General features: G+C 43.9%; 1 protein-coding gene across 24 annotated transcripts in view; it reads left to right on the top strand.

The window, feature by feature from the left end:
• Positions 1–19,687, top strand: part of Sox6 (SRY-box transcription factor 6) — a 610,295-nt gene that overhangs the window by 586,331 nt on the left and 4,277 nt on the right. For 19 of the 24 annotated variants that reach the window (XM_045144830.1, XM_045144810.1, XM_045144819.1 and 16 more), the window contains 2 exons: positions 9,681–9,914; positions 12,249–12,465. In XM_045144830.1, coding sequence (XP_045000765.1) covers positions 9,681–9,914; positions 12,249–12,465 — 451 coding nt within the window. The remainder of the gene's footprint in view (positions 1–9,680; positions 9,915–12,248; positions 12,466–19,687) is intronic. The other 5 variants (XM_045144813.1, XM_045144834.1, XM_045144812.1 and 2 more) reach the window with 1 other exon arrangement.

The following is a 19,687-nucleotide window of genomic DNA, read 5'->3' as shown; positions in this document are numbered from 1 at the left end:
AGAATTTTGTATATGAACAATTATAGTACCTATGAACAGATCATATGATGCAATCTTCCCAGTTGAATACATTTTTGCTCCATTGTTGATTAATGCTAGTGGGAAGTGGACATCTTTGCCTTACTGTTTGTCTCAGGGGCAGCATCACACTGGTTGGCTACAGGTTTCTTAAAATGCCATTGGACTGAATGAGAAAGTTCTCCTCCATCACTATTTTCTTAAGTCTTATCATGAACGAGGATTAAATTTTGTCAGCACCAGTTTTTAATCTATTTTTCAATTATGTTTACTTTTTCATTTTTTAATCTACTATAATGGTCATGTTTTCTGCCTTTGTTTTGTTAATATGACTCTCTAATCTGAAACTAATCTTAAATTCCCAAGATAAGTTCTGCTTGGTCATGATACACTGTCTATATCACATGTTACAGGCCTCAGTTTGCTGACATTTTAGTAACTATCTTGATACCTGTGTTCAAATTACATTGAAGGCATGTTGCCTCATTAGTTGGCAAGTGTCCCTTCTTCTACTTCCTGCACATGCATAAAGTTGTTATTATTCATATTCTTGTAAAGTTTTGAAACATCACTATAAACATTTGAGACTGGAGTTTTCCTGGTAGGAAGGTTCTTGTTTATACATTCATTATGTCTTAACTATCAGAATTTTCATGTTTCCTATTTCTTGACTAAGTTTTGGTAGTTGTACCTTTCAGGGAATTTGTTTATTTTGTCCAAGTTTTCATATTTATTGAAACTAAGTCATTCGTAACATTTCTGATTGTTCTTTTCATGTAAGTATGGCCCATTCCCTCTTTCAGTGCAATTACTGAATTGTTTGTTTTCTGTCTTTGCACATTGATTAGTCCTGAATGGGTATGCCAGTTTTACTGATCTTTGCAAATTACTAACCCTTGGCTTTTAGAATTGTCTTTATTGTGTCTGTCTTCTATTTTATTAGTATGTATTCTTTATGCATTCTGAAAATCTGACTTTAAGTTTAATTATTTAATTCATTTCTGTTTAATGTAATTATTGAATGTGATGGCCTTAGGTCATATAATTTGCAATTTGGTTTTTTATTTTCTTTCTCTTTTTTTTTTCACTTTCTGTTTCTTTATTCCTGCCTTCATCTGGGTTAACTCAATTATTGAACTCTTTTGAAGTCTGCTGTTTCAATTATTCTGACTCTTTAGTTATACCTGTATGCCTTTTAAATGGTTTTCTAAGAATTTGTGCCTCCTAGATTATTCTTACAGTTAAACATTTTCCATCTCACATACGATAAGAGAAGCTTTAATAATTTGATCTCATGTACTGCCCCTGTCTCCTGAGTTAATATGTCGTTGATGCTCCATATTCAATATCTTCATATGTTGAAAGAGAGCACTGCTATTGTAGAAATAGTCCCTTATCCAGCTCGTTCCTTCCTTCTTCCCTTTCCTCCTCCACAATCTCTCTTTCACTTTTGTGGTATTGGGAATGGACCCTAAGGCCTTGTCCATGCTAGGAAAGTGCTCTACCACGGAGATATATGCACATTCCACTTATTTTTATTTATTGACTTTTTTGTCATTGTTATTGTTTTTGTTTTGTTTGGTTTTTCCAGGTGGGGTCTCACTCTAGCCCAGGCTGACCTGGAATTCACTATGTAGTCTCAGAACGGCCTTTACCTTGTAGCAATCTTCCTATCTCTGCCTTCTGGATGCTGGGATTAAAGGCATGTGCTACCACATCTGTCTGTTGACTTATTTATTTGAGACAGGGTCTCAACAACTTGCCCAGGCTGGTCTCAAGCTCTGGCAGCACAGGCAAGTCTTGAATTGGTGATCCTCCTGCCTGGGCTTTCTGAGTAGATGAGACACAGTCGTGTACTACCACAGTCAGCTAGTTCTTTGTCTTTTAAAAGTAATGGAAAATGGGTTTTTATTAGAGAAATCCAGAGAAGAAAATGTCACATCATTTTTCTTATGTTCTTCCTTTATTCCCATGTATTTTGGGTGTTATTTACCCCATTTTGAATAACTAATGTCAATGTCTCTAGGTCAGGGATCGATGCTAGTTTTGCTAGCTTTTATTTACCTGACAATATGCATCAAACTCAAACTTCTTGTGTGGGGGGACTGGGTATTTTTTTGTTTCTTTTTCTTATTTTCCAGGTGTTATAGAGTAAACATAATTTGCTTTTTCTCTGTATATTTTTATTAAATAGTCGTTGTTCATATTCATTGTGATATGTCCATACATGCATACAGTGAGCGTTGGTCATAGTCCAACCACCCATCTGCCACTCTACCCATTCTCCACCTTTACCTCCACCACTATACCTCCCCATCTTTCACCATCACCTCCACCACTGACATTTTCCCAGCCCCTGCAATCATTCTTCTACTTTTAGTCAAGTAATATGTCCTTATATGAGAGAGCAGCCTGTCTCAACTTATATCTTTCTCCCGGTACCATTCATGTCCAGCATATGACCAGATTACATTCTTTATGGATAGCTAATATTCCATTTGCATGCATTTTTGAAGCATATGCTTATTAGATAAGACTATATTGATTACTTTTCTTCTAATATTTCTTTTTTAAATTTTTTATTCATATTTATTTATTTATGTGGGAGTGACAGAGAGAGAAAGAGGGAGAGAGAGAGAGAGAGAGAGAGAGAGAGAGAGAGAGAGAGAGAGAGAGAGAATGGGGGTGCCAGGGCTTCCAGCCACTGCAAACAAACTCCAGATGCATGTGCCCCCTTGTGCATCTGGCTAACATGGGTCCTGGGGAATCAAGCCTTGAACCTGGGTCCTTAGGTTTCACAGGCAAGCACTTAGCCACTAAGCCACCTCTCCAGCCTCTTCCAATATTTCTAAAGTTTTCCATTATTTTCTGGCTTTCATCATTTCTAACAAATAACCTACCCTCATTTGTATTATTCTCTCCTGTATGAAGGTGTCTATTTTCTTTGGAAGTTCTGTTTGTCTCATTTATGGAGTTTTTTAGCTTGCTGGTTTTTTTTTGTTTTTGTTTTTGTTTTTTTTGTTTTTTTTGTATTTAACTCACATCTCTGAATGCTGCACATTCAGACACCAAATTCAGGTAGTTGTCAGCAGCTGTGGAATCCTTTAACTTGAGGAAACTCAAGGGCCAATTCTCCCTCCCTTGTAATGCATGCATCTCAGGACCATGCAACCTAGGGAGAATATTCACGGGACAACTATGAAGACAGAACTCCGTCTTTTCTAGAATGGAGTCTTCCAGGGACTCTGCTTCACTCTGACTTTCCTGGGTGTCTGTTTATGGTGTTCCGGGTTTTACGTATTCATCTGTTGTAGATTTGGCTGATGTGAGCTACTCTGTTATAAACTGGAACTCAAGACAGAATCTTCTATGCCACTCAATACTTTTCATTCTGTCTGACTAAATGTAAAGCCTTGGTAAGGTGCTGGTAGCCTTCTCCTTCTCTATTCCATAGCATCACTCACATTGATCCCTGAGATGGCTCGGTGGTCTCTAAACACACTTGTTCCCTTCTGCTTCAAGGCCTACTGACTTCTTAGGCTGGCATTGAAAGTGCTTAGCTGCACAATTTGCTTTTCTAGTTTCATCTCCTGATACACCCCTGCTTTTCCATAAGCTTCATTTTAGCCCCCTGCCCCAAGCCTTTTGTGCTTTATTCACACTGATTTCTCAGCCTGAAGCATTCTTACACCATACCTGCTCAGTCTTGCTCTTCCCCTGAGATGGTGCTCACACAATTCCAGAATTATCCAGAATTCTGTCTTAGACTTTATGTATACATGAGCCCACACTAAACACTCGTTTTCCCTGATAGCCCTTGTGATTTGCCCAGGAAGGGAGCTCTGCAGGATTAGTTCAGGACCATTGCCATCAGCTACCATGGGGAAACAGGCCTCTTTAACAACCACCTTAACAAACCCACTGTTCTGTCTTCTCTCAATCATTCAAATCTCAGCTTCCCAAAGAGGTCTTTTCTTGGCAATGTTGTTTACTCCCTACAGACCAGCTTTCTTTGTTTAACTGAAAATTTGTATTTACACAGCCTATGGTTTAGGAGGTGAAGGCTGGATTAACCAGTCAAACCTCCTGGGGGTCGCTATGCAGAAGGGAACATGAGGAGTTCTTTTCATTTCTGCGTAGCATGGTGCTGCTATCCTCCCTGACTTCAGTGACTGTCCTTTGGGGCTGTTGTTTCAAGCAGGTAGTGGTCTCCCCGGGTACATAGATGAGAGTCTACCTTCCTTCCAGCTGCTTCTGTGGGAAACCCTATCTAGAATTCATGAATATTTCCACTGCTATTACAAGGAAAAGAAGGCTAGGAAGATTTCATAGTGGTTAAAACACTTTCTGTGCAAGCATGAGGATCTGAGTTTGGATCTCCAGAGTCAACAAAAATGATGGGAATGTGGCTGGAGGGATTGCTTAATGGTTAAGGTGTTTGCCTGCAAAGCGAGAGGACCCAGGTTTGATTCCCCAGGACCCACATTAGCCAGATGCACAAGGAGGTGCACATGTCTGGAGTTTGTTTGCAGTGGTTGGAGGCCCTAACACCCATTCTCTTTCTCTCTCTCTCTTCCCTTTTTTTCTCTGTCAAATAAATAAATAAAATATTTTTTAAAAACGGATGGGCATGTCAGTACACCACTGTAATCTTAAGTCTGGGTAGGCAGAGACAGGTAATCATTGGGACTCACTGGCTAACTGGTCTAGCCAAATCTGTGAGCTCCAGGGTCAATGTCCAAAGAATAAGGTAGAAAACGCTTGACAAAGACCTGATTAGCAGATACCTTCCCTTTGCTGCGGTAAACATCTGACCACAAGCAGATGGTGGGAAGGTGGGGTTTATTTCAGTTGATAGTCTCCAGGGGAAGCTTCCTCAGGAAGTTGCCTCGCACATCAGGAGTTGTCTGAATTAGCTAGCTAATACCCAGTGAGATAGACTGACAAAACCCCAAGACCTGCTCCCAGTGACACATCTTTTCCAGCAAGCTTCCACCTCCCAAAGGCCTTACAACTTTCCCAAATTGCTACCAGCTGACAACCAAGTGTTCAGAACACAGAGGTTATGGGGGACATTACGCATTCAAGCCCCCACACTCAGCGTCAACTGGCCTCCAGCCTCTACATGCATGCATACACCTGTGTGTGTGCCTGCATACACATGTGCACTTCCAAACTCCAAACAGACACATGTATGCACAACACACACACACACACACACACACACACACAAAATAGTGAGCTACTTCCTGGGGCAATTTGATCCTGGACTCTAACACAGAGTATTGATTATATTTCTCTAAATATTTTGTTTCATGAAGGAAATTTTAGGGAAGTTTAGAGACACTTTTTAAATGTCCTTTTCACTTTGTGACTTCATACCTTTGCAAAATTCTTACTCTAGTTTAATTCAAACTAGGTTGGAAGCTGAAGTAACTAATGAGTTTTCATCTTTTAATAAAAAGCAAAGTAATATGAGAGATGTTCTTTGTCACAAAACTAACCTCAAGAAATATTTGTTGAAAACCATCTTTCTGCACATCACTCATGTGGGTGGCCTCCTAGAAGTCGTGGATGGCACAGTCACTGCAGTCTGAGCAAATAGAAGAAGCCCTCAGCCCGTCTCTGCAGGGCCTCAGTTTACAGTGTTATACTTTCCGTTCCAACCTCCTTGTGAAGCCAGGCATACTAAGTCTTGGGAGGGATGGAACCCGTTTCCAGGGTGTTGGTGACAGCTCCCGAGCCTGATTGGCACGTGCTCTGCAGGCTTGCTGCTCCCACTGACTGCTGACTTAGAAGGAGGAGCACTGTGTCTCTGTGGTCACCAGGCTGCCTGAGAGCATAGACACAGAGGCAGGTGTGGGAGCAGGGAGGAGGAACACGCGTCCAGGTTCTGCTTCTGCAATGGCACCTGAGCACAGCGAACTTGCGGCCCAGTAAACGTCACTATTGTAGCTAATGATATAAGCAATCAGGTCCGGCTCAAAATTTCAAATTTTGGACTCCCTGAATAAGTCTCTTGTGCCAAAGTCCTGGTTTATCTGGTACTCCATTGCTAGTTCAGTTGTCCCCTGCATTTTTCAGCTTATTCCCAGTGGAAAAGGAAAGAGGTGACAAGGAAGAAAAATAAAGAAGCTGTGTGCCACCCTTATTACTTTACATTTTATAGTATGCCCTGGGCTGGAGTTTCCCATTCCTGGAAGCGTTCCTTGAGCCCTAAATCTCTCCTCTCTTTTAATTCACTGTGGGTACATACTGTGTGTTGGGAGAGGGGGGAGTGCAGAGCGGTTGGTGGAGGTGGGACCTGAACTCTGGTCCCTGATAAAGGTGGGATTTTGTGAAGCAGAAGATTTCAAGGACTCACTTGGCTGAGGCAGAGTGTGAGCAGGAGACTCTGGGCACTTCTGACAAAGTCAAGTGTGGTAAAGAATGTGTATAATCCATGAACAGAATCAAAACAGCCACTGTGATTCCCATCAGTTTGTAGGGGGTTAGAACTCCCCATTTGCCATGAAACACATATTTCAAATGAAGAAACTAGAAGCTGTATCTGGTCTTATTAGGAGTGATAAGACAGGTACAAGTGTTGGGCTGGGGCAGGGCTTAGTGGTGCAGGCACTTGCCTGTGAAGCCTAAGGATCCAGGTTCAGGTACCCAGTACACAGGTAAGCCAGATGTGCAAGGTGGCACATGCATCTGGAATTTTTTTTTGTAGTGGCTGGAGACCCTAGCACACCTCTTCTCTCTCTCTCTCTAAAAATAAAATAAAATAAAATAAAACATATGAAAAAAGAAAGCAGCCAGGCATGGTGGCGCACGCCTTAAATCCCTGCACTCAGGAGGCAGAGGTCGGAGGATTGCCGTGAGTTTAAGGCCACCCTGAGATTACACAATGAATTCCAGGTCATCTTGGGCTAAAGTGATACCTTACCTCCAAATACAGACACACATACACCAAAAAAAAAAAAAAAAAAAAAGACAAAGAAAAAAGCTAGAAATGTGAAAGCAGGTGTCACATGTTAATCACCTGTGGCACAGTAGTTAACTTAGAATATTATTGAAATGTTTCTGTATCTGACATGCTCTCCTAAACCTGTCTCCTTCTATGGGTCTGCATGGCAGTATATAAATTGCTGAATCTATGTCAGTTGTAAAGTAATGGTACCAAGGGCCTCATAGATTACGTGGTGATCCTCAGGAGAAGACACTGTCGTGTCTGAATGAGTGTTTCCCTTCCAGAGTAATGCGTGCCTTCATCTGGCCCAGCAGTCAGCACATCGCCCTGTGCTGATGGATATTGTCAGCTGGAAGCTGCTCTACATTTCACTGCACAATAAACGTGGCTGTCAAACTCATATAGAGTGAAATCAATTTATCCTGTATGGTCAGTGCATTTTAAATGAAAGTAATGTGCTGTGGGTATGGTGGCAAAAAGGTAGCATATTAGTTATGCATCTTGGGATCTGAGACTTTTCATGTGAGGCATCATTCTGTCTAGTAGGACTAAAAGAAGGGCTGTTTATAAAATATGATATTTTTGCATGATCTTCAGAAAGTGGCCTCACTGCCCTCTTTCATGTTGAAGGGAAAAAAGATCACATTATTAGCCAATTCCATCTTGTTATCCTGTCTTTTGTGTGGCAAATGATGAAATATTTTACAAATAATAGCACTTCTTAATGTTCTAATTTATTTCTGGCTCTGACACAAACAAGTTTTTCTTTAAGCAAGATATGTGGGGATACAAAGGCAGAGATTTACTTGGCCTTGTTCCTGCATAATTTTACCGAGCTGAGCAGTTTAGCTTGTTCTAGAAAAATGGGCATTTTTTTAAAATTATTTATTTATTTATTTGAGAGTGACAGACACAGAGAGAAAGACAGAGGGAGAGAGACAGAGAATGGGCGCGCCAGGGCTTCCAGCCTCTGTAAACGAGCTCCAGACGCGTGCGCCCCCTTGTGCATCTGGCTAACGTGGGACCTGGGGAACCGAGCCTCGAACCGGGGTCCTTAGGCTTCACAGGCAAGCACTTAACCGCTAAGCCATCTCTCCAGCCCAAAATGGGCATTTTTTAATGTGTATTTTGCTTCTAAACTTTTGGGGGCAGGCTTTCCTGTTTATGCAGTAGGAGTATTGCTTGAGGCCAACAGGGAGACCACATGACATTTACAGTGTTTTCAGTCTATCCTCGAATTTTCAGAAGCTGCCACATTGGAAAGCACATATCAGTACGTCACACGGGGGGGGGGGGGGGGGGGGGGGGAGGGCGCAAAAACAAGCAAGCACTCCACTCACTGATTAAATGGATCCATCTTATTAATCGAAATACCTGCATCAAAAAACATACCTGATCTTAGCTGTGTGTGGTGGCACTCGGGAGGCAGAGGTAGGAGGATTGCTGAGAGTTTGAGGCCACCTGAGACTACATAGTGAAGTCCAGGTCAGCCTGGGCTAGAGTGAGACCCTACCTCAAAAAAGGAAAACAAAACAAAACAAAAAACCACATACCTGATCTTTGGCCTGTCCTTGATGAGCAAACTTGATGAGGTTCACTATTATGTTACTTAGTTCTCTAGCAATCACAAAATTTCCAAAATTTAGGTATAGTTTAATAGATATGAAATAAATTCCTTTAAACAACCGAAACAAATGTATTGGGACCCTTGGAACAAATACCACTTTAGTTCACTACTTTTCATATGAGTTGGAAAACCAATCACCTTTTATGTAATGCATCTTTATGATCTGTATGTGGGAATGTCTTGATATACTAGGGTGAGAGCAAGAGAACCTATAACTTTAGGAATTGGTGTTGCTGGGGATGGAGTGGAAAGACCACGGAAATTGTCATGTAAACAGTAATTAGCTTGGGACCTGGAGCTCGAAGGTGAGAGGAATGAGTGCAACCCACAGAGAGCCTTAGAGCAGCTGCAGAATTTTAACCTGAACACCCGTCCCCCACTCACCTGCTAACCCTGGTTTACCCTCAGAGAGTGGGTGAGACATCACACCTCCCAGGAGGACTGGTTGTGTTCTGGGAACCCTGCCAACTCCAGCATCCACCATACACCCTGCTCTGACTGTCCGTCTCTGCCCATGAACTGTGAGCCCCTTGACAGACAGCTCGTCCCTGCATCTAGAGCCCAGCTCGTAGTAACTGCTCAGTTTCATTGATTCATTCAAGGGCACTAAAGGGATTGGTGGGACTTAGGCATGGAAGAGAAGGAGTAGGTCTCCCAGGCTAGGAGAAGACCACAGGCCAAAAGCAGGGTTGTTAAGCCCTGTGAAATAATAGTGTTAAAGGACACTGTTTGGGGAAAATATGCTAGGAGTGACTGAGGTCTTTGGCACGTGGGGCTGATGTGACTGGCAAGAGTCTGCTCTTGAAGGAAGGAAGCGCTGTGGGAAAGTCGACAAGAGACAGCACCAGGCGTTACTTCACTTTTACCTAGAACTGACTGCAGTGAATGAGGCAGCTACATAAAGACAAACAGTTCTCTGTCAGAAAGGCCAGTGCACTTGTCATTTGACACTGTCCTCTGCTTCCACGAGGTCACTTAGAGGGGCCAGCGGTGGGGCAGCAAGCCAAGCCAGGCAGCAAACCGTAACTTCTGCACATATTAATATGTTGTCCCATCTTGTCCTCTACCCTGACATTACAGGAAGTAAAGCAATGAATGGCTCTGCAGCCAAACTACAGCAGTATTATTGTTGGCCAACAGGAGGCGCCACTGTGGCCGAAGCCCGTGTCTACAGGGACGCCCGCGGGCGTGCCAGCAGCGAGCCACACATCAAGCGACCAATGAATGCGTTCATGGTTTGGGCGAAGGACGAGAGGAGGAAAATCCTTCAGGCCTTCCCTGACATGCATAACTCCAACATTAGCAAAATCTTAGGTGAGTGCTACTGCAAACTTAAACTATTGCCAGGGCAAACTTGGGTAAAAACTTTAGAAACCAACTGTTTATAGTAATGTGCTGATATTGTGAACTTAGCAACGCTGGAGAGAGGTCACCGCTTAACAGGATTTATGGCGCAAGCTTATCCTTCTTATTCAGACCCTGAAAACCTGACAGTTTTCTGCCTTGACATTCTTGGGTTCATATGGCCCACTGCAAGAACTCACCAGGGACTAGGGGTGAACCCCAAAATGGTGTGAAATTCATAGAGTACAGAACAATGCCTCTAATGATAGCTTGAAGACTTGTAAAAATAAAGCAGCATTTACTCTAATACGATATGACTGGTTCAGATTTCATAGCAGTGAGTTGAGCGCAGAGCCCACAAGGCAGGGCCTGTTTTGCGGGGAGCTGCTGGAACGGTCTTCCCAGTGCTCGGATTAAACTCAAGCCGGGTGCTGTTAGCGTGCAGCTGGCCGCGCTCGGATTATGCGGTGTGGAAATACTGCCTTCGACATATTGAACACGTTTTACTGAACCGGCAGCGTTACAGTCAACATGTTTCCTCTTCAGAAATAGAAAACACAGCCGGTTCTGCTGTATGGAAGCTGTCATGGGACAAGCTTGAAGGGAGCCGTTTAAGAAGCTGAAAACATTAGAGACTTAAACTGTGGTTTTAATTTCTTAAATGTTTTGTTCAAAAGCAATAAATATTTAACCCAAGTAAATATCAGTGATCTGGACATTTACAAATACATCTGTTTTGTCACAATGTAAATAATTTGACTTGGTTCTGTGACATTTTGAGGCAGAAACCACTAAGAAAATTTAAAACATACATGATATCAAATAGTGGTGGAACATTCAAATACAGAATTCTCTCTATTTTTTTACACTTTCACTTTTGAATTTTTAGATGGGTACTAAATGTCACTCTAGTTAAGTGGGGTTTCAGAGACAGACATAGATGTGTGTTATTCTTTTCAACTTAAATACCTTTCAAATTAGAAAGGTTCCTAATGGACAGATTGTATACTTTCCAAATTAAAAGAGATTCTAAAAGAAGTTAGTGTTTCTCTAGCCTTATAGTTTGATACCTAACTTTGAGGAATTTGTGTTTGTTTCCTGCCATTTTGGTAGCAATGTTGGTAAGCTTTCAGCTGAGCACAGGCCCTCTCTGTTTCCATCCTGGCAGCCTTGAAGAATCGCCATTATTGATATACATTCTGTGAAAAAAAATATTAGGACTATAGTAAGCATATTCATTAGACTGTAAACCTCCAGGCACAGGCTCTCGCACCGTGCCAAGAACCTGAGCTGGGGCCCCAAGCTGCCGGCGGCCCACAGAGCGCCCCGAGGCCGGTCCAACAGCAGGTCCACGCGGCCTCCGTACGCCTCTCGGGAGAGAGTGAGGATGGGCACACGGTCAGAGCAGGCCGGGACATTGCTGGCCTGGCCACAGAATATTTGGACAACTTTTCCGTTTGTTTGCGTGTGAAAACCTCCTCTGCAGAGCTGCTGACCCCCGGCCTGCACAGCTGCCACCGCTCTACTCACCAGTGAGACACAAACATGCACTGTGATACGTGTAAAAAGCACATCCCTTCCTCACCAAGGGTTTAGATAGTTCTTTATAAACAATATTAGAGAAGGGACTACTTTTCCTTCTTCCTGTATAAACCATATTAATTTTTTTGTACTTTTATTGGTACAACGTTGAATGGTCATTTATAGTACTTGAAAGCGGTGTGTTTAATTCCAGCGGCTCCTTCCAGTTTTGAAGCTGTACTTCTTCCATGGTGCTGAGGCCCTGTGTTTTGTTTTTAAATAACCCTAGGCCAGGGGAGACAGTACCCGCGGTAGACTTATTATCCGGAAGAGTGCCGGTATTTGCGGCCCTCTCATCAAGGCCCCGCTCTAAAGATGCTGGGAGTGTGAGAGACATCTGGATTTCTGGTAAAAGAGAGCTTTCCTGAGAATTGTGCCACTCTCAAGAATGTGCTTAGGCTCCTGATCCTTTGAGGGAGAGAGGGAAGGAAAGAGGCATGGAGGGAGGGAGTGACAGAGACCCGGAGGCTGAGAAATTGGAAAGACCTTGGTTGCAACATGTGATCTTAAAGCAGCAAAGATATATCTTAACATAACATCATATCAGCAGCCATAACACACTGAGAAAAACCACATTAAATGCCTTCTCCATGGTTGTCTTGCTTCACAGTCTCTAGGGAGGGCTGGTGTGGGGGACTCATTGGCACGGACTGGCAGGGAGCCCTATTTAGCTGCTTTGGTTGCCTCGACTACTTGAGCTCTTACAGACATTTCTATGTCTAGGATCTCGCTGGAAATCCATGTCCAACCAGGAGAAGCAACCTTACTATGAAGAGCAGGCCCGGCTCAGCAAGATCCACCTCGAAAAATACCCCAACTATAAATACAAACCCCGACCGAAGCGCACATGCATCGTGGATGGCAAGAAGCTCCGGATCGGGGAGTATAAGCAGCTGATGCGGTCTCGGCGGCAGGAGATGAGGCAGTTCTTCACCGTGGGGTACGTGCGCCCTGCTGGGAAGCACCCACCGGGCCCTGCAGGGTGTTTGGGAAGGAGATTAATGAAGGGAATGGGCGTAACTGACACCCCAGGGCTTGGGACTGTGCGTGTCACATGGGTGTACCACCTTGCAGCATGGCTCCTGTCAATTCCCAAGGAACCCTGAAGAGCTCGCTGCCGGAGGAGGAGCGCCTTGCCAGAGTCACTGCCCCCCGCCCCAGCTTCTCCAGGGCCCGCACACAGAGCTCAGCTAGTCTACTTAGACAGGCTCACGGGGAGAAAGGATCAAGAGTAGCTCTCAGAAATCCCCAGAAGCTCCCGCTTCTCGGGTGGTGCTTCTGACTGTAATCACAATGGTCTGCTTTTGTTGTGGGATCCACCACAGGATAATTGGCCTTGACATTGGTTAGAAGACCTCATTTTTGGCACAAGATCCAGAACTCCCATTGCAGTAAATTACTGTGTGGTGGAAGCAGGAACAATGTGGATTTTCTTGCTTAAATCAGAAACTAGGCATGTTTTTGATATCTTCAAGTCTGATTTCATGTCATTTTGTTTAAAAATTAGGTAATAGATTTCTGGTATAAATTTCGATTTGGCTGACGGGCTGTCTGCCTTTGAAAGAGGCCCCCACGACCACAGTAGTGGGGATACGCGGGCTGATGCCTGCAGATAGCAGCCTGCCCGGACCTAGCAGCTCGGCTGCGGGGAGGGCTGGCGCGCCTGGAATGGGAGCGGGCCTGGGTGGGAGAAATGGAAAAAGCAGAAGGGAAGCTGTGTTTACTGGGAATATGGAGATGCAAGGACCTCTCTTGTGCCTTAGGAAGAAAGCTTCACGGAAAGAAACAGAAATGGAGACCTTACAAGGGAGTGAACCAGCTCTGCAGTTTAGGGTGCTCAGAGGGAAACGCACAGAGCGCGGCACTTACCAAGTGTGTGTCCAACGGATGAGGTTAATTCCACAAGGTAGACTGAGTACAACATCCAGTAAGCTAGGGCCTCCATCTGAATTCTTAGTCTGTGCAGGGCACATGTGAGCTCTGGAGTTTGGCCACTAAGAGTCAAACACTGGCCCAGTCACCTACGTGGGTGGTGTATGTCCCTTCTCTAAGTTTCTGTTTCCGCCCGGGTGGAATGAAAGGAATGAGGGTGTGTGCCCTGTTCAGTCGTGGACGGCACTCAGTCAGGCAGCACCTTCAGGAGTATTTCAGCTACAGCTTAGTGCGGTACCCATAAAGGGAGACATTGACATCTCCCCCTCTATTTAATGTGTGTCCGCTGTCCAGGGAGACTGTATTTGCCTCACACTCGTTCACCATGGACTTCGTCTAAGGAGAGCTAGACCACTTCATTATTTGGAGATTGCAGTATGTTGGTAAACAAGGGCATGACAACATGGTCTTCTCAAACTCCTCTGCTCACAGTGGTGGGTGCTCACACCTTCTAAAATATTGCCTTTAGCACAAAAAGTACAATATTGGACTATTCACATGATAATTAGAGGATTTGTGAAAAAAAACAATTCCTAGTTCCCTTTAAGAAGTACAGTCATAGTAACAAAATACATATTTAAGGCTGTGTGGTAAACATCCTTTAATCCTGTCCGGGCACCCCTGAGGTTGTGTTCATTGCTTTTGAAGAGAGATAAGAACTGAGACCTTTTGTGATCTCAGCCCTTCTTTCCAGCCTTGTCCCTGTGGCTCAGTGAAGTGCGGTGGCTTCTTTCACCGAAGCCTAAGGGCTGTCAGAGTGCTGCTCTAGTTCCTTGTCAGGAAACTTGAAAACACTAGTGGTAGGAATAGTATTCACCTCAGAATCCCCTTTCCTGGCTCAGGATCAAAATACCTCAGCACATGCCATGCAGAAAATCCAAAACCACATGACTTAGTGTCGTCTGCCACTTGTTGAGTGCCTGCTCTGGGTAGTCGTCACATGGCCCTCTGCAGAAAATAAAGGGAGGTGAGGTTCCGAGAGCTGCCATGGCTCCTCAAAGGCAAGAGAGACCAAGGACTTAGCCCAGGGCTCTGCCTGTGTCTCTCCCTGCGACAAAGCCACTCTCCTCACCCTGTTCACTCGTTCTGCACGTCCTGAGTGTGGCCGTCCCATCCTGTTTGAACAAGAGCTCTTAGGACCTGGGAAAGACGCGGGGCGTGGCTGCGGTATGCGGTAACTGAAGGGAGCTTTGATGCACGCAGAGCATGATTCTGTTTGGGAAAGAGCAGGAGAGCCTGTGTGGAAGGATCATTTTAGACTAAAGAGTGAAGGGGGCTGTGCTGGAATGTTCTGTCCTTTCATCCCCAGTGCTGAGCACATCCCTCACCCCAGCTCTGGCAAGCTCTGCTGCATAAAGCCGGCTGTAGTTACCACTCCAGAGTTGTGTCTTCTTTTGTACAGTTACATCTGATAGATTATTAACTCCCTGAGGTTTGTCTTTGGAAATTGATCTTCATTAGATAAAAGGTTATGAGCAAAGGAACATGGAGAAAAACAAACAAATATTCAAAGATTGCTATTGACTTCTTGATGGAATGGGAACAAGATCAATTTTTATAGCTCATTTTGAAAAGACACACATACCTTTCATGCCAATAAAATATATATGCTTGTCAACATTTTTGTGCATTTTACTGACTATACAACTGTAACTGATGAGTTAGATCTTTTTACTTACATATTATCAAATGAATTTGTCAATAATATAGAATAGATTTAGTTCTTACCTGGGACTTAACCCCTTAAATTAGCAGACTTAGTATTGGGCTTTGTGGTAATTCTGATAGAAGTGCTGTGGGTGCAGAAATTGTATTTATTGAGATCTGTGTGGCTAAACTGATGATGCTTCCTAAAGAGTTATGACTAAATATACTTCTCATTTGAAACATACTTAGGTAATTTACGTATGAACTAGCAGGCAATTATACAGATACTATAAAATATTAAAATTGAGACTACTTTTGAAGCAATAATAATAGTAAATTATTGAATACTTACTGCATGTAATATGCTTTGCTGAGTGAGTATATAGATTATTGAAAATATATCAATTTTTAAAGCAGACAACATCATCCCCATTAGGGGGTTGAGGAACACAGTATATGGAGATAGTAAAGAATCTGTCCTCGGCCACACAGCTAATACATGGCAGAGGTGAGATTTAAACAGGCTGATATTTATATAAAACACATGTCCATTTCACCATTATGCAGACCTCCCCATTAAAGCCTACAAATTGTTCAGAGCCTATAGAATAACCGTGAAAACATTGAATCCAGAGCCACCTCTTTTTGGCTCAAGTGCCAGATTTTCCTTCTCCTTGCTGTGAGAACTAACATGTATGACCTTTAGTCTCTGAGTCTGCACTTACCCTTAGGAAATTTATTTAAACTCTTGGCATTCCAGTTTTTTTCATATGTGGACTGAGAATGATAGTGATCCCAGTAACACTGTCCCTTCTGAAGACCAAATGGCTCAGTGTATGGGAAATGTTTAGAATAGTGTCTGACAAATATAAGCCCAAAATTAGAACAAATATTATTGTTCAAGAAGAATAATGCCATGTGCCTGGTGTATATTTCATATTATATTAGAATAATTCCCTGCCTAGTGCTTTATGATGTAAGTGATTTGAACATCCACCAGTTTGGTCTCAGTTCTGAAGGCATTGACTCAAGCTCATCAGACACATACAAATGAGTTGAATTCCATGGCTAGCTCCCGTTTGGAGCACTGTTCTCCTATAGAGAAGCTGGCTTTGAACTGGCAACAGGCAGAGCAAGAGGATGGCTAATATTTTCATTCCTCTCTTCAATACCAACTACAGAGAGATGTGTAACCATAGCCTTATCTTCTCATCAAACAAAACTTGTGGCCTTAATTTATTGACCTTGTAAGGGTCTGAGGAGGAGCAAGCAATGGGACTCTGCCAACATAAATATTAGCCCTTTAGGAATTGGCAAAGCCAGAATCCACACGAAGATTCCTGTGACTTGAAAACCACGCAGCAGTACTGAGCTCCATCCAGACAAGCTCAAGCTCCCTTCCTGGCCACCTCTGCTCCTGTCGGCAGCGTGCGCGCATGCATGCAGACATCGCCAGCTCCTGTTCTGATATACATGTTTGTTATGTGTGAAGCCTGATACCTGCTGGGTACTCCTCTTTGTGAAATCTGCAGCGTTTGAATTTTGACGTTGAAATTGATCTGTAAAGGAAGGGAAATGCTTTTTAGGGAGGTAATTCCTGATAGACAAGGCTTGAGCCTATTGGATTATATATATATATATATAAAATATATTGAATATATATATATATATTGAAACTAGCTAGACTTGTGCTCAGTTATATCAAGTAAAGCACTGTTTCCATAGACATGAACTTCCAGAACATGTTATAGGTTGAAAATGAAGTGAGGAAATGCTAGTTTATTGGACCCACCACAGGACACCTAATGTAGTGTGTGCAAGCGCCACGTTTTGAAGTGCTCAGCCTTATAGATGTGAACAAGTAGAGACCAGAGACTTGAATTTGCTATTGTTTAATAAGTCCTCCAAACTAGAGGGCATCCTGGAGGAAGGGGCTTAAGGTTTGGACAGGTCAGGGCAGTGGAAGGTGGGTCCATGTTTCAGTGTAGAGGAGAGGAGAGCGTAAATGCATGGGGAGAGACTGATGTCCAGTACCAGCAAGGAGGCCCGGCTTGGAATTTGCTCTAGCAGCAAAAAGAATGTAGGATGGAAGCCCTTGAAAGCCAGGATTCATCATTTGCAGCTAAATATGTTCACTCACATTTTTATTTAGTTTCTAAGTAAGACTACAGAATAAGGTCACTAGGTCTGTGTGACAGTCCGCTTGCTGTTTCTACATCAGACTAGACAATCAGGTCACTAAATTGATGGGACAGTTAGCTTGTGATTCTGCATCCACAGAACCAGTTGGGCGTCAAAGAGGCCTTGGGAATGGCAGGTCTCACATCACCAGCCACCCTGGGAGGCCACAGTGCTTCTGCTCAGTCCCTTAGAGGGCAGGAGCACCTACCACCTTTCATAGGAACCTCTCCTAAATCCAAGGTTATTTTCTCTTAATGGAGCCAAGCCTGCCTCTCCTTGACTTTGAGTTGGCTCTGGTCCTCTTGTCTGATCTGTCCTGGGACACTCATATAAGCCTCTAAAGACGGTTGTATTCATGTCCTTTCTCTACCACCTCCCTTCCATACAGCGGGTCTCATCACACTTCTTGTCTAAAATCAGTTACCCAGTGTTTGCATTGGTTTTGCCTCCTCTTGCTAGAGTCAGTCATCCACTCTTTCCATCAGGACAGCAGGCTTGTTGAGCATGTGCATTCCACTGTCTAGGCCCAGAGTCATGGAGTAGATATCCCTCCTCACGAGCTGACCTTCTAGTGGTGGAAGACAGACAGTGAGTGAACAAATGACTGCATGAGTAAAGTGAGAAGTGGGTTAGGAGAGAAGTAGGGAAAGAAGAACGGGTTTCAAAGGACGAGGAAAGGGTAGAGTGGCCCCAGGAACCTGCCCTGACAAGGGGGGAGCACAGGCCCACACGGAAATGTTGCAAGCTACGCAGATATCAGAATAGAAGAACGAGCGTGAGGGAGGGACTTGAGGCAGGATCGTGGTGGTGTGTTCAAGAAAACCAGGAAGCCAGAAGGGCACAGCAGAGTGAAGCCATGAGAAGCGCCACAAAGGCTGGAGAGGTGGCAGGGAGGGAGTGTAGCAGGGAAGGGCCCTGTAGGCTACGCTGAAGGCTTTGAGTTCGGTCGCTGACTGAAGAGCAAACCAGTGGTGCTGTAACCTAGGTTCTGAAGGGCAGCTCCATCCACTGGGCCAAGATTTGTCAGAGGGGACTAATCTCCAGCAAGTACACCAGACCCATTGCCTAAACTGCTATGGAGTTAATAGTAGCCCCAACCAGGTGTGTGGGGTTGGTAGATATCTGGGAGACTGATCAGGCGTTCAATTTGGCATCTATAACATTGAGGCTGTGTTTAGGCACCCAAACAAAATAAGGGACTTACATATAAAATCTAAAGTTTTGGAGTGGGGTGCTTACTAGAAATGCATTGTGGAAGTTTTCAGGACATAGGTAACAGTTAAAGCAGCCACATTGGAGAGAATCACCAAGGGAATAGACAAGATAGAGATAGACAAGAAGTGTAAGAACCAAATCCTTGGGAACAGAAACGCCAGGGCACTCTCTGAGCTGGAGGTAGCCAAGGGACTTGGAAGGAGCAGCTGATGAGAGAGGAGGACCATTAGGAGCTGTGGTCGCAAAGAGGAGGTGACAACAAGGAAAACAGTGATCAGCTACACCAGAGGCCACTCTCAATGCAAGTCAAGTGAAATATAACAATGTGGAGAGCATTAGCTCTCTCAAGCTGTGTTTCATTGTAGCGTGGGGAGTAACTGGCATGGATCTAAGGAAGAATTGAGGAGCCTCTCAGAGTTTTTCTGAAGGAGATCAGGGCAGTACAACAATAGCAAGAGGTGGAGGTGAGCCGAGAGAGATTCGGTTATTTTTTTGTAGGCATGATTAGACAACATCCTTCTTGGCAGGAACATTCGTAGGGAGAGGTGGAAGCGCAGGTGTGGGGGAAGAGATGAGCTGGCTGGAGAGCATCCTGAGCGAGGACGAAAGCATGCCAGTGGACAAGCAGAAGGGCTTTATGAAAATACATAAAGGCCGGTAGAAGGTGGGGCTCAGAGGCAGCGGTGAGTCAAAGTGACAGCAAGGTGCTTGTGAGAAGTTTTTCTTTCTATTTATTTATGAGAGAGAGAAAGAGAATGGTGCACCAGGGCCTCCAGCTGCTGCAAACAAACTCCAAATGAATGTTCTACCTTGTGGGTAATCGAACTGGGTATTTGAGCCTAGGTCCTTAGTCTTTGCAGGCAAGCACCTCAAGCACTAAGCCATCTCTACTGATGGCTTCCAATTTTCCCATGAAATGAAAAGGCAGGTCATCAGCTTAGAGTGATGGGAAAAAACTAGTTATTTGAGCAGACCTGAGAAAGGATGAATAGATTGTTCAGGAGAGAAGGAGTGGGCTGGCAAAAGGTGCAATGTGATGGCTAGACAGCACCAGAGACTGTTATGAAACTTAGGCTTGTAAGCAGAGGGACATAAGCAGGAGGTGTGTTTACTCCACCCAAGATCATCTGTGTGACTGACCAGAGTAGGTGGAACATTAGATTTAGCTGAAGTTGGAGTGTCTGTGG

The sequence above is a fragment of the Jaculus jaculus genome, chromosome 3, assembly GCF_020740685.1.
Source record: "Jaculus jaculus isolate mJacJac1 chromosome 3, mJacJac1.mat.Y.cur, whole genome shotgun sequence".
In the NCBI taxonomy this organism is placed as follows: domain Eukaryota; kingdom Metazoa; phylum Chordata; class Mammalia; order Rodentia; family Dipodidae; genus Jaculus; species Jaculus jaculus.
The sequence above is the reverse complement of the archived record's forward strand: the minus strand, read 5'-3'. Positions and strand labels throughout refer to the sequence as shown.